The 11567-nt window shown below is 32.8% G+C and overlaps 2 protein-coding genes across 8 annotated transcripts; both read left to right on the forward strand.

Moving 5' to 3' along the window:
- Positions 1-2162: 2162 nt before the first annotated feature.
- Positions 2163-5797, forward strand: LOC105785917 (protein kinase STUNTED). Of its 3 annotated transcripts, none has more exons than XM_012612117.2 (10): positions 2163-2858; positions 2945-3018; positions 3110-3228; positions 3324-3439; positions 3537-4097; positions 4193-4444; positions 4531-4694; positions 4775-5002; positions 5087-5236; positions 5310-5797. In XM_012612117.2, exons 1-10 carry the CDS (start codon positions 2720-2722, stop codon positions 5559-5561), a joined length of 2055 nt encoding a protein of 684 aa, XP_012467571.1. In that variant the 5' UTR covers positions 2163-2719; the 3' UTR covers positions 5562-5797. The 3 variants fall into 3 exon arrangements, with proteins under 3 accessions (XP_012467571.1, XP_012467572.1, XP_052490034.1); XM_012612118.2 differs by having other exon boundaries at positions 2166-2858; positions 4196-4444; XM_052634074.1 differs by lacking the exons at positions 2163-2858; positions 2945-3018 and having other exon boundaries at positions 3214-3228; positions 3311-3439.
- Positions 5798-6120: 323 nt separating this feature from the next.
- LOC105785918 (basic leucine zipper 23) lies at positions 6121-11194 on the forward strand. 5 transcript variants are annotated; one of them, XR_008198124.1, is made up of 5 exons: positions 6131-6222; positions 6442-6465; positions 6647-7475; positions 8186-8274; positions 8609-11194. XR_008198124.1 is itself a non-coding variant. In XM_012612121.2 (3 exons), exons 2-3 carry the CDS (start codon positions 6716-6718, stop codon positions 8197-8199), a joined length of 774 nt encoding a protein of 257 aa, XP_012467575.1. In that variant the 5' UTR covers positions 6229-6465; positions 6647-6715; the 3' UTR covers positions 8200-8536. The 5 variants fall into 5 exon arrangements, 1 of the variants encoding a protein (XP_012467575.1); XR_008198122.1 differs by lacking the exon at positions 6131-6222 and having other exon boundaries at positions 6229-6465; positions 8609-8883; positions 9251-11194; XR_008198126.1 differs by lacking the exon at positions 6442-6465 and having other exon boundaries at positions 6121-6222.
- The last annotated feature ends 373 nt before the right edge of the window (positions 11195-11567 follow it).

Genomic DNA, 11567 nt, shown 5'->3' on the forward strand with positions numbered 1-11567 from the left:
TTGTAATTTTTGTATGAATATTGTAATTTTGTATGAATATTGTAATTTTGTATAATTAATTTGTTAGTAATTTAAGATTATGCTATAAATTTTGTGTTTGTAATTATTTAAAATTTAATTTATTAGTAATTTAGGATTAAACTATAAATTGTTGTGTTTAGTTTAGTATTTGGTGAGTTTAACATAAAAGTTTATAAAAAATTAAAAATCATTTTATTAAAAGTTTAATTATAACTGACTTTTTTAATTATATAGTTGTTGTTAACTCATTTAATTTTTATATTATGTAACTTTTATTTGATTTTGTATTTATTTAACAGTATTTATTGATTTTTTGAAACAAATTTTTATATAAAATAATACCATTGGCGCCTCTCAGATAGGCACCACCATTGGCGCCTCTGAGATAGGCGCCAATACTATATATTATACGGGTCATATACTGACCCGGGAAAATATTTAATTATATTTTATAAATAAAAAAATTTAATATAAAATATTCATTGGCGCCTATCTAATAGGCGCCATTAAAAAAGAAAAAAAATTTAATATTTTTTTATTCATTGGCGCCTCTGAGATAGGCTCCAATGAAAAAAGTACCCCATTTTCGTAAATAAGTTTTCTGACACCCCATTTCAGTACATAAAATTTTTTTTAGCCTAGTTTAGTAAAAAACCCTTGCTTTTGTTTAAAGGACTTGTTTGTTTATTTTTTAAAAAGTTAAGGACTGCCCAAGTACTTTTTTACCTTTTAAGAAAATGACTTTTATGTTTTTTATCCAAAATATAACTACTTTTTAAAAGAATTTGTTTCACCTTAGCACCATGGATATAAAATCTTGGTAAAATTTTAATAAAGCAGATTTGCAGACGCATGAACTGGTAAGATAATGTAGACGTGGAATATTGTAGGGGGTTAGCCGGTGGATCCACACGTGTGATTGAAATGACAGCTGAACTAATAAAAGTTTAGAGGAGGAAAAAGGCCAATGGTATTTTCGAAATAAAAAATATGAATTAAATGGATTTTGTTTAATATGCTTATGTACAAAGTGGTTCTTTTTAATTTCCAATTTGCATTTTAAATTATTTTTTTAATTTTTGGTGTTACTTTTTTTGACAATTTAAAAAAGCATAAGGGCCAAGAAAATGAAGAATTAAATGGAGAAAAGAACATGTGATTTCACTTCATCTCACGTTGAAGATGTGAGTTGCCTTACCTTAAGTACAAAAATAGTAAGAGTCAAATCAACCTTTTGTATTTTTTTATTTACTATTATAACCTTTAAATAATAAAATAAAATTCATAATAAAGGAGAACCAAATCTGTAATTTACTTTTCTGAATAGCCCCTACAAATTTCGCTTTTTTCCTAATATTTACTTTCATTTATCATATTTTAATAAATTCACACATCACAGGGATCTCAAGCCCCAAGGTCAAAAACCACTTTCACATTAAAGATGAATAATCTTCAACGATCTTGAGAAGCAAAAAGAGCGTAGATGATTGCAATTGTCTATAAAATGTTGATAAACCCACGTGTATTTGATGATTAATGTAAGAAACACAAAATGAAAAAAGTAGTTAAATTAATGAAAATTAATTAAAGATGAATAAGTATATCCAAGAGATGATAAGATATATTTTTGACCCAAGCATGATGAGATTTAATCAAACAGATATTAAACTAAAATTCAAATTTGACCCAGAATCTACTATAATTTACAATTAAAGAAATTTAAACTTCCTTCCTTTAAGCTAACAATTACAAAATTAGCCGTTTGGCTTTAAAAATCAAAAACTAAATTAATTTTTTTATCTTTATAAAAAAAATAGAAAAACACGAGTCAATAGGATAAACCAGTGCCCAAAAGGGGTAGTACTCCTCAACCCGCAATAGCCGGTAAAAGCTTCGCTTCTGTCACTTCATTTCTCCCCCAAAACGACCTGAGACCATGGGTTTCGCGCGAAATTTGCCGGTTCTTTAACGAACTTAATTTTTTAATTAATTAATTATTTTTATATAACAAAAATGGAGTCCCTATTTTTCCTCTTTTAATTCAGCACTGAAATTCGTTGCCCACTCTTCGCGGGAATTCCCTTTTTTTTTTTTTTTGGTACTTTGCCGACACTTTTATCTCAAGGGTTTCTTCACTCATGAGCCATTTCCTAAAAAAAATTTTAAAAAATAAAAATCACAAATTTTTATTTTAAAAATAAAGTAGATTGAATATCTTTATCATCACCCCAACATTTTGTTTTTAAATTTTTTATTGCTCAATAATTTATATACACAAAAGTGTATTGAAACTGGTTGTAGCAGGTAGAGGGGGTGATGTTCTTTGGCGGCAATATAATTTTACAAAAAAAACCCGTTTTGGATTAAAAAAAAAAAACGTATACGTACAAAATTGGCGCACTGAATTCAATTGTCTTCTTCTGTTTATCTTTATTCTTTAATTCAAAGATTTTGGTAGATTTGTTTAGTCTATAAACAATCTGGGTTTCTTTTTTTTTTCTTTGAGTTTGGGTTTTCAAATCCAAATATGGTAATGGGGTTTCATTTATGATCACAAAGGGTTAAGTGCCTAGTGTTGTTGGGGTATTTTTAGATTTCTTTTTATGAACTAGAATGAAGATGGTGATGGTGGTTTCTATATGGAAGGACTAAATTGAATATTTCAGAAAGCTGGTAAGGTTCTAGATTTTCAGAAAACATGCCTTCTGATAAGAAGAAAAATGTATTGGTTGGGATTCGATTAGATAGTGAAAGCAGGGATTTGCTTAGTTGGGCTCTTGGAAAAGTTGCTGAACCTGGTGATTGTGTTGTAGCAATACATGTTACCCGGAATTCAGGTAAGGCATTTTTGATTTCTTGACAGCGAACTTTGATGTTTTGTACGAGGAATTTTTTGTGTATTCTAATCTGAATTTCAATGTAGATCATGCTTTGGGACAGAAATTGTTATTAGAGGGTTATTTAGAAGCATATGAAGGCCTGTGTTCTATAAAGAAGGTTGCTTTCATTACCAGTAGTTCTGGCATTTATGAATTTTCACATACCATGAATTAAAAAATTGATATTGATCATTATACATGGCTTGCAGGTTGATCTTAAAGGCCAGATTCATAAAGGAAATTCGATACGAAAGGTTTTAATTCGAGAAGCAATAAACTATGGTGCTGTAGCTCTAGTTGTGGGTATAGACAAGAGGAGTCCTCTTGGGTAAGTCAGCAGTTAACAGACTCAAAATCATTTTGGTTGTTCAAAATTGGTGTGATTCTTTGTCTGATTACTCAAAAAACAGACATCATTTTCAGGGGTTGGACTTCCACGGCTAGATACTGCACGAAGCGGCTGCCAACAACCACCAATGTTGTGGCCATCAACAAGGGAAAAATCGTTTTCGAAAGGTCCAACAAGAATGAACTATCAGGTTTGGTTCTACCTATCCTAGGAATAATAGAGAACTGGTTTCTGTTTTCTACTATGGTCTTTAGAAGTAATAGATGATGTATATGGGATTATGTCAGGTCTTAAAGGTGATCCAAGACCGAGTCTTTATCTGACCGAAAAGCTTGGTGCCAGAGAATGCCAATCAGAATATGGTGATTCTGAAGTAGGTTCTGAGATATCCAGTTTTGAAGGGATTCAAAGCTCCAAAGACGGATCAAGAACCAGTAGTGAAGATTCGAAGATTGAAATATTGAATGTTATTCATGAAGGGAAGAGAATCCCTTCGCGGTCCATTTCTCTTTTTGCAGGAGATAATATGGACTATAAGCCTGGTTGGCCCCTCCTCCTGAGGGCTAGTTCAGCACCACCACAAGCGAAGCATGCCAGGAGCATGTCGGTCGTGAAATGGGTAATGAACTTACCAAGTCGGTCTCCGCATGATCATTCTCCTCGAGGTTCAACAATCAAGGAAATAGAGCTGAATCAACTTGGAGATGACAATGATGGGAATGAGACCAATTCATCTATGCAATATGAGTTGCAAAAATGCTTGGAGGTGCTCCTGAATACGAATTCATCGGATTGCAGATGGTTTAGTTACGGAATTCTAAAAGCTGCAACTGATCAATTCTCCACAGGTTTTCATCCCAAACGTGCCTTGCAACCAGTGATGTATTCTTTATTACTTTATGTGTTTTTCTTTTATTTACTTTTCCAAGATTCTGTTTCATAGCAGAGAACTTGATTGGGGAAGGAGGGAGCAACCGCGTCTATAAAGGGATCCTTCCGGATAACAAAGCAGTGGCTGTGAAGATTCTGGAGTCATCAAAAGAGGCATGCAAGGATTTCGCAAACGAAATCGAAATAATCTCCTCACTGAAGCATAAACACATCATGCCTCTAATAGGTATCTGCATTAAAGGTCGTGATCTTATATCCGTCTACGATTTCTCGTCCAAGGGAAGCTTAGAAGAAATTCTGCATGGTACAACACTACAGCTTCGACAAGATCTGTGTTTTTTCCCATAAAAGTTGTCGTAAACCACTGATCCATGCTAACATATATTGTAGGGAAGAACAAAGGAAAACACGCCTTGCCATGGGAGCTCAGATATAATGTTGCTGTCGGGATTGCTGAAGGCCTAGATTACCTACATAATGAGCTTTCTCGACCTGTTATTCATAGGGATATCAAGTCTTCAAATATTCTTCTTTCAGATGGGTTCGAACCAAAGGTAACCCTGATGATACGTTATTCGAAAACAAAACATATCATAAATCAATCACATGATCATCATTTCTTTGGATGTGACAGTTATCTGACTTTGGGTTAGCAATATGGGGACCAACTGATTCGTCATTTCTGATTCAAGCTGATGTTGTTGGAACATTTGGGTATTTAGCTCCTGAATATTTTATGTACGGTAAACTTAGCGACAAGATTGACGTCTACGCTTTCGGTGTTGTTCTACTCGAGTTGCTATCGGGAAAAAGACCGATAAGCTTTGAGAATCTAAAAGGCCAGCAAAGCTTGGTCATGTGGGTAAGTGTCTTCTCCGAAACAAAGAGTTCCTTTCACTTGTACATCAACTATCAAACATACCATTAAGTACTTCAAAATTTGCAGGCAAAGCCTATAATAGAGAGTGGAGATGTGAAAGGCATATTGGACCCCAATTTGAATGGGAACATCAATGAGACTCAAATGCTTAGGATGGTTCGAGCTGCGACACTTTGCATCACACGTTCAGGTCGACTTCGGCCGACGATGAGACAGGTAATGAAGCCTTTGCATCTAGGTTATCAAATAACATTTACAAGTTGCATTGATCCTTAATAAATATGTGTAGATACTAGAGCTGTTAAGAGGGGAAAAAGAACTAGAAAAATGGGGAGAGACACCAAATGAGGAAATGGAAAGCCAAGAACAGCATGATGATGATGAAGTTTATCCAAATTCAAGGCCAGAGTTACATTTAAGTGTGGCAATGCTTGATGTTGATGAGGATTGTACATCATTTAGTAGCATGGAGCAAAGCAGTAACTTTTCTACTGATGAATATTTAAAAGAAAGATGGAGCAGATCATCAAGCTTCAATTAGATTCTCTTTTTTTTTGTTTGTTTGTTTGTTTGTATCGTTGGCATCTTTTGAAGTTGTTTAAAATCAAAGTTTGCCTCAAAAACCCAAATTTAGGATTTGTTTGTAATGTACAGTGAAGAGAGAAGAAAGAAAAAAGAAAATAGCAGCAGCCCCCTCTGTTTTTAGAGGTGTAATTTGGAGATGTTGATTCTTGTCAAAATAATGATATTGATTGAACCTGCTTAAAGTTGTCAAAAGGTTTTAGGATACTGTTTATACAAAAATGGGACCCAATTATATTTTTATGCTTTAATGGAATATATTCCTAGTAATTTAAATTAGAATAAAATCTAGATTTTATAGAATTAAATATAAATTTTAAAACAAATAAATATTAACATCTAAATCAATGTAACAAAATATTTGTAATTTGGGCCCAATAACTTAATGTTGATTCTAGTTAGGGCAAAACCAATTCTTTTTCATGATCTTGACCCATAATTATCAAAAAACAAAGAATTTTCTTTAGCTCATAAACAACAACAATACACCATAGCATCTGAAAAGACAGCATCTTTAAAAAAATTATTTTACAGTGAAGTAGCTTAAGTACCTATAAATTGAAATCCTTTGCAACTAAAGCGGATCTCTACTCTTTTTTTTCTTGTCTACTTTGTTTCTGGTACGTCCATTTTAAGAATCTTCAAAATGCCATAAAGGATGATGAATTTGCCATTTTTAATGACCTTATATTAAAAGTAGAGAATTTCTTCTTTTTTTCTTTTTCATAAAAAAAATAAATTTCTCTCTTGTAGAATCTTATATGATAACAATGTTCTTTTCCTGATTCTTTGTTCTTTTGGTTTCCTGTTGAACCTTAAATTGTATCGACTCGTTCAAGTTGCTGCGGTTTTCTTTTTCCCGAGTAAGACTTTTCTTCTTTTGTTGTTGGTGATAATTGTTTGCAATTTTCTCTTTACATTCTGCAATGATTGCTTCGGGAAAAAATTGTTTTGGGTTGTTACTGAATTGCTAATTTGGTTTACATAAAATCTTAATTTGCTACTTAGTGTTGCTAATTGAGCACGATTTATTATCTGGGTCAGGTTCAAAATCGTGAATTGATCTCTCCTTCACTAGAGAGTGTTTCCCCTTGGATTCTCGGGGGGATTTCAATGGACGACGGGGAGCTTGATTATTCGAACCAAGAAGTGTTTTCTGTCAATAACATGGGTGACATTCCTAGCAGTTGTTCAATGGACAGTTTTTTCGATGAATTACTCAATGATTCTCATGCATGTACCCATACACATACTTGCAACCCACCTGGACCTGATAACTCTCATACACACACCTGTTTTCATTTTCATACCAAGATTGTGCCTGCCTCAAGTGAAGATAAGGCTGCTATTGATGGCACCGCTGTGTCTGGGGAGAATAAATCGAAGAAACGTCCGTTAGGTAATCGAGAAGCTGTCAGGAAGTATAGGGAGAAGGTTAAGGCACGAGCTGCCTCTTTGGAGGACGAGGTTGTGAGACTGAGGGCATTGAACCAACAGCTTGTGAAAAGATTACAGGGTCAGGCTGCATTGGAGGCTGAGGTTGCAAGGCTAAAGTGTTTGCTTGTAGATATTAGAGGAAGAATCGAAGGGGAAATTGGGCCGTTTCCTTATCAGAAACCAGCAACTAATGTTAACATGATGAATGTGCCTGGTGCTTATGTGATGAATCCCTGCAATGTGCAATGCAATGATCAGATGTATTGCCTTCATCCTGGACTCGAAGATAAAACAGGAGAAGCCGCAGCACTGAATGGACAAGGATTTAATGGTTGTGACTTTGACAATATTCAGTGCTTGGCGAATCAGAACTCTACAGGTGGGATTGGAATTGCAGGGTTGAATGGCAATTATTCTGGCACAAAAAGGAGGAAAGGTAAAAGTTTAGGAGTCTTTCTTTTGATTTTTTCACATAATTTATGTCGATATTGGAATGTAAATCTCTGATTTGATTTATCTATTATGACTAGTATGTTGGCTTGGCTGTAGTTATTTAGTTCACTAGTTTCTGGCTTGGAACTCTACAAGGTGTAGTTATGTGCTTCTTTTACCTTGTTAGGACTGCTAATAACTAGTTTTTTCTCGTGTGTGTGTGTGTGTGTCTATTATGAAGTTATTCCATTTACTGCTTTGCTGCTACAACAATAAGGGTTCTTGATTGTTCTAAGTATACAAACCATCTGTAATTCTAGTTAGTAATCCATATTAACTATCGCAGTTTACGATGATTACTAGAAGAGTGACAGAGGATTTACGTGAAAAATAAGGACCAACATGAGTGGTGCGACATTATTTGAATATTTAGGTGCTGTTTTATAATCACATGAATTGTTAGAAAGTTAGAAAGTGGTGGTGACTTAGCTATGTTTAAAGTACTGAACATTTCCAAGTCCTTATGGTGTATGAACCATGCTTAGAGAGAGCCCTTTACACTGATGCTGGAACTTGTTCTTGCAATTGTCTGAATATTATGACCTATTTCTGACTGCTTTGAACTGAATATAGCTGTATAATGCGTAAACTCTGCTTTTGAATGTGTTGTGGCTGTGGTACTGATTTTTATTTTCCTGCGAGGTGTTCATTCAGCTACAGCTGGCTGAAAACTGTATGGAAGAGGGGTACATGTTTATGTTCCAACAAGCAATTTTCTTGGGATGCGTAGCCTCTTCCCCCAGGTTGCATTGCTTTTTTTTTTTTAATTTCCCATCTTTTGTTCTTTTTTTGGTTTTTTAGCATCTTCTTAGTTTATGCCAACATGCTTGGGAAGCTGAAACTTTTGGATTTATAATATGTAGCATTTATGAGTAGCGGTTTCTTACCAAGTATAATGCCATATCCCATCTTCTTGCCCACAATGTATGATATTCATCAGTAATATACTGTCACTGATGCTAAGCTTTGCAGACTTCATTACAAATTTATTAGTAATTGTGTGTAGTAGTGTTTTTCTTTCTTTATAAGTTCTAGTTCTTTCTAAGGTACATGAACTCTCTTATTGCTGAATGACAGAATTAGGGGAGATGGAATAACTTTGATGTTTTGGATAGTGTGAGCCCTTACCAGGTGAGTTACAAAGTTTCACTCCTTGCACTCAGGTTGTGGTTCACATTGGAAGCTACAAATTAGCTTGCAATGCTTTCAGCCATTCCTATTCCGGTTTTGCATGGCATCGACAAAAGCACATGAAGTTTGCTTTTGTCATTCCTATTGTTTAGGAAGGCCAGAGATGCAAAGTGGCCGTCTTTTGACCGAGATTTCTATCGTCAGATGTCTGATGAAAACTCGTAAGTTGTATAAAACATTTCTATGATATTCTCTTAAACTGATAATTAACCCCTGAGATTAACTGATTGCCTGCAATTGAAACAAAAAAGGAAAGGGAAATGTGGGTATATATGATAAGTTCAGAACATATGATGGCGTGAAAAAGTAAATAGCTAATGCTTACTAATAAGAAGAAAAATGATATGAATGTGTGACCTTTTTATCTTAATGCTGGTTTTCATCATTATCAAAGATTGTTATAGAAATATGGATGTCATTATCTTTGTGAAAACATTATTGTTTATCATGATTAAAAAAACCAGTTACGGTGTGAACGCTATAAGGACTGTTGACCCCTTTCGTGTGTGTGTGCATGTTTTTGGCAAGTTGGTGGATGGATGAAGTTTGGAAAGACGGGAAAAGGTATTGCAATCAGTTACAAGTTTACTTAATTTTGAAGAATGTGAAATGAAAAGTGATTTTGACAATTTTTAGTGTTCTTAAAACTAAATTACAATTCATGTATATTTGGATTGTTTTTGTTCATTTCGGAAAATATTTTATTCTGTTAAATAAATTGACTAGCTTTTTTTTTTTTAAAAAAACTGATGCGATTATATATATCTTGGCATCTTTTGTATAATATTATATTTTTCCTTTTCATTTATTTTTCTTAAAATATGCAAAAAGTTTGTCTAACTACACAAAAAAGAGAGTCAATGTGTATATGTTAAGTCTTTACAAAGATATACAAGACATGCTAATTTATTTGACAAAATTAACCTAAAAGTAGGGCATTTTTACGTTAATATTATTAAAAAAAATTTAATACTAAAATGGTATATCAATATAATTATATATAAATTTCATGGTATGTTTAGGGGTGGTGCCTTTCTCATAGGCGGCATCACCATTTTTTTAAATAAATTTTATTTTTTATTTTTTATTAAAAAATATTATTTTATTAGTGGTGTCATGTACATATGCGGCACCACTTGTAGAAATTGTTCGGGTCTAGTACACGACCCGTGTACAAATACAAAAATGGTATAAAAGGGGTGGTACTTATCTGATAGGCGGCACTTGTGACCCATATCTGGTAGGCAGCACTAGTGGTCCAATTTTAGGGCTATGTAATGGTCCCAGTGAAGATGAGATGAGAATAAGAGTTTTAAAAAAATAACAGAAGAGAAGGAAAGAGAAAGGGAGAAGAAAGAAAGAAAGAAAGAAAAAGAAAAAAAATGATAATGTATTTTTATTTTTATTTTTATTTTTAAAATAGAATGGATTATGATGAGGATAAATTATTTTGTTAGTATTGTGTAGTTTGTTTATTGTTATTTTTATGTTGTTTTTAATTTATTTTAAAGTTATTTTGTTAGTTACTATTATAAATTATTTGTTTAGTTTAATGTTTATTGTGATTTGTTAGGTTATGAATATAAATTTTATTAATTTTGTTAATAAGTCTTGTGATTAGGTTAATTGTTTGTTTAGGGTTAATTGTGATTTGTTAGATTACGAATGTAATATTTAATATTTTTAATTTATATGAAATTTATTTTGTTAGTAACTATTATAAATTAATTATTAGTTAGTGATGACATTAGAGGAAACTAGATAAAAGATGAAAATCGAGAAAAAAAAATTATTTTCTGTTATAGATATTGGAAGAAATGACAATAAACTTGATATTGTTTGATGAGATAACAACTTCAGCACAAAAGGGAGAAAGTTGATAAGATGATGAGAGAATTACAAGATTACAGAATGAAACCAGGAGAAGACATCGTTCAACACTTTGTTACCGTAAATCAAAAGATGCAAGAAGTGTTATGGAAGGGACATTAATAGAACGGGAGTATCAAATCATTTTAGACCAACTTTGGAAGACATTGGTACCACAAACCTATTGGAATATACTTATATACTTTGTGAAGTTTAGAATCTCTTATGGAGTAAGGAAAATAGCGAAACAAAGTGTAGGTTCATGAAAGTTGACTGGGAAGCAAAATGTATTTGACATGCCATGGATGGATAAATTAGTTGTTAGGAAATTATCAAGAGAATTTATAAATTCAATACTCGTTATAAAGGTTAAAGAGAAGAAGATCCTAAGGAATTTTCAAATTGGATTGTAGAAGATGAATTTGAAGAGAATTCAGAATTTAATATAGAGAATTTCCTGAATGAAGATACAGAATCGGAGATGGAAGAAAACGTAGAAATGAGTTTAAGTGGTTAAATGTAAGGATAAATGTTAGAGAGTAGAGAAAGTGAAAAAAATGAGTAAATATGGTTGTACATGTACGAAATGAGAACTGAAAAAGTCTGAGCTTATGAATGAAAAATTTTGTATATTGTTATTTTTTTGGTATCTTTTTATTCATTAAATTTTTTATGTAAGTATTTTTTTGCTATTCGAAATTGTTTTGAAAATTTTTATTTGTTTTTTTAATAGATTTAGTATTGGAGATGGATAATCAGTTTTTCGTATGTGTTTATTTCGATGGAGTAATTTTGACAACAACCGCGAGATGTATATTTGAATGTCACTAATAAATAGTAATGAGATTTAATAGAAAAGTCTCGTTTGATGATATAAAAGAAATGATTAGTGCAAAAATTGTTAGATGTTGTCGGAGAAGGATCTCGAAACTTCTCTACAAGTTTTCAGTTTCAACAGATCTCATAAAATCCACTG

This window comes from Gossypium raimondii, chromosome 1 (genome assembly GCF_025698545.1).
Source record: "Gossypium raimondii isolate GPD5lz chromosome 1, ASM2569854v1, whole genome shotgun sequence".
In the NCBI taxonomy this organism is placed as follows: Eukaryota; Viridiplantae; Streptophyta; class Magnoliopsida; order Malvales; family Malvaceae; genus Gossypium; species Gossypium raimondii.

Coding starts and splice junctions, on each gene's coding strand:
- LOC105785918 (XM_012612121.2), top strand. CDS start 6,716: ATGGACGACGGGGAGCTTGATTATTCGAACCAAGAAGTGTTTTCTGTC.
- LOC105785917 (XM_012612117.2), top strand. CDS start 2,720: ATGCCTTCTGATAAGAAGAAAAATGTATTGGTTGGGATTCGATTAGAT. Junction 3,019..3,109: donor GCCTGTGTTCTATAAAGAAG/GTTGCTTTCATT, acceptor CATGGCTTGCAG/GTTGATCTTAAAGGCCAGAT. Junction 4,445..4,530: donor CTTAGAAGAAATTCTGCATG/GTACAACACTAC, acceptor CATATATTGTAG/GGAAGAACAAAGGAAAACAC.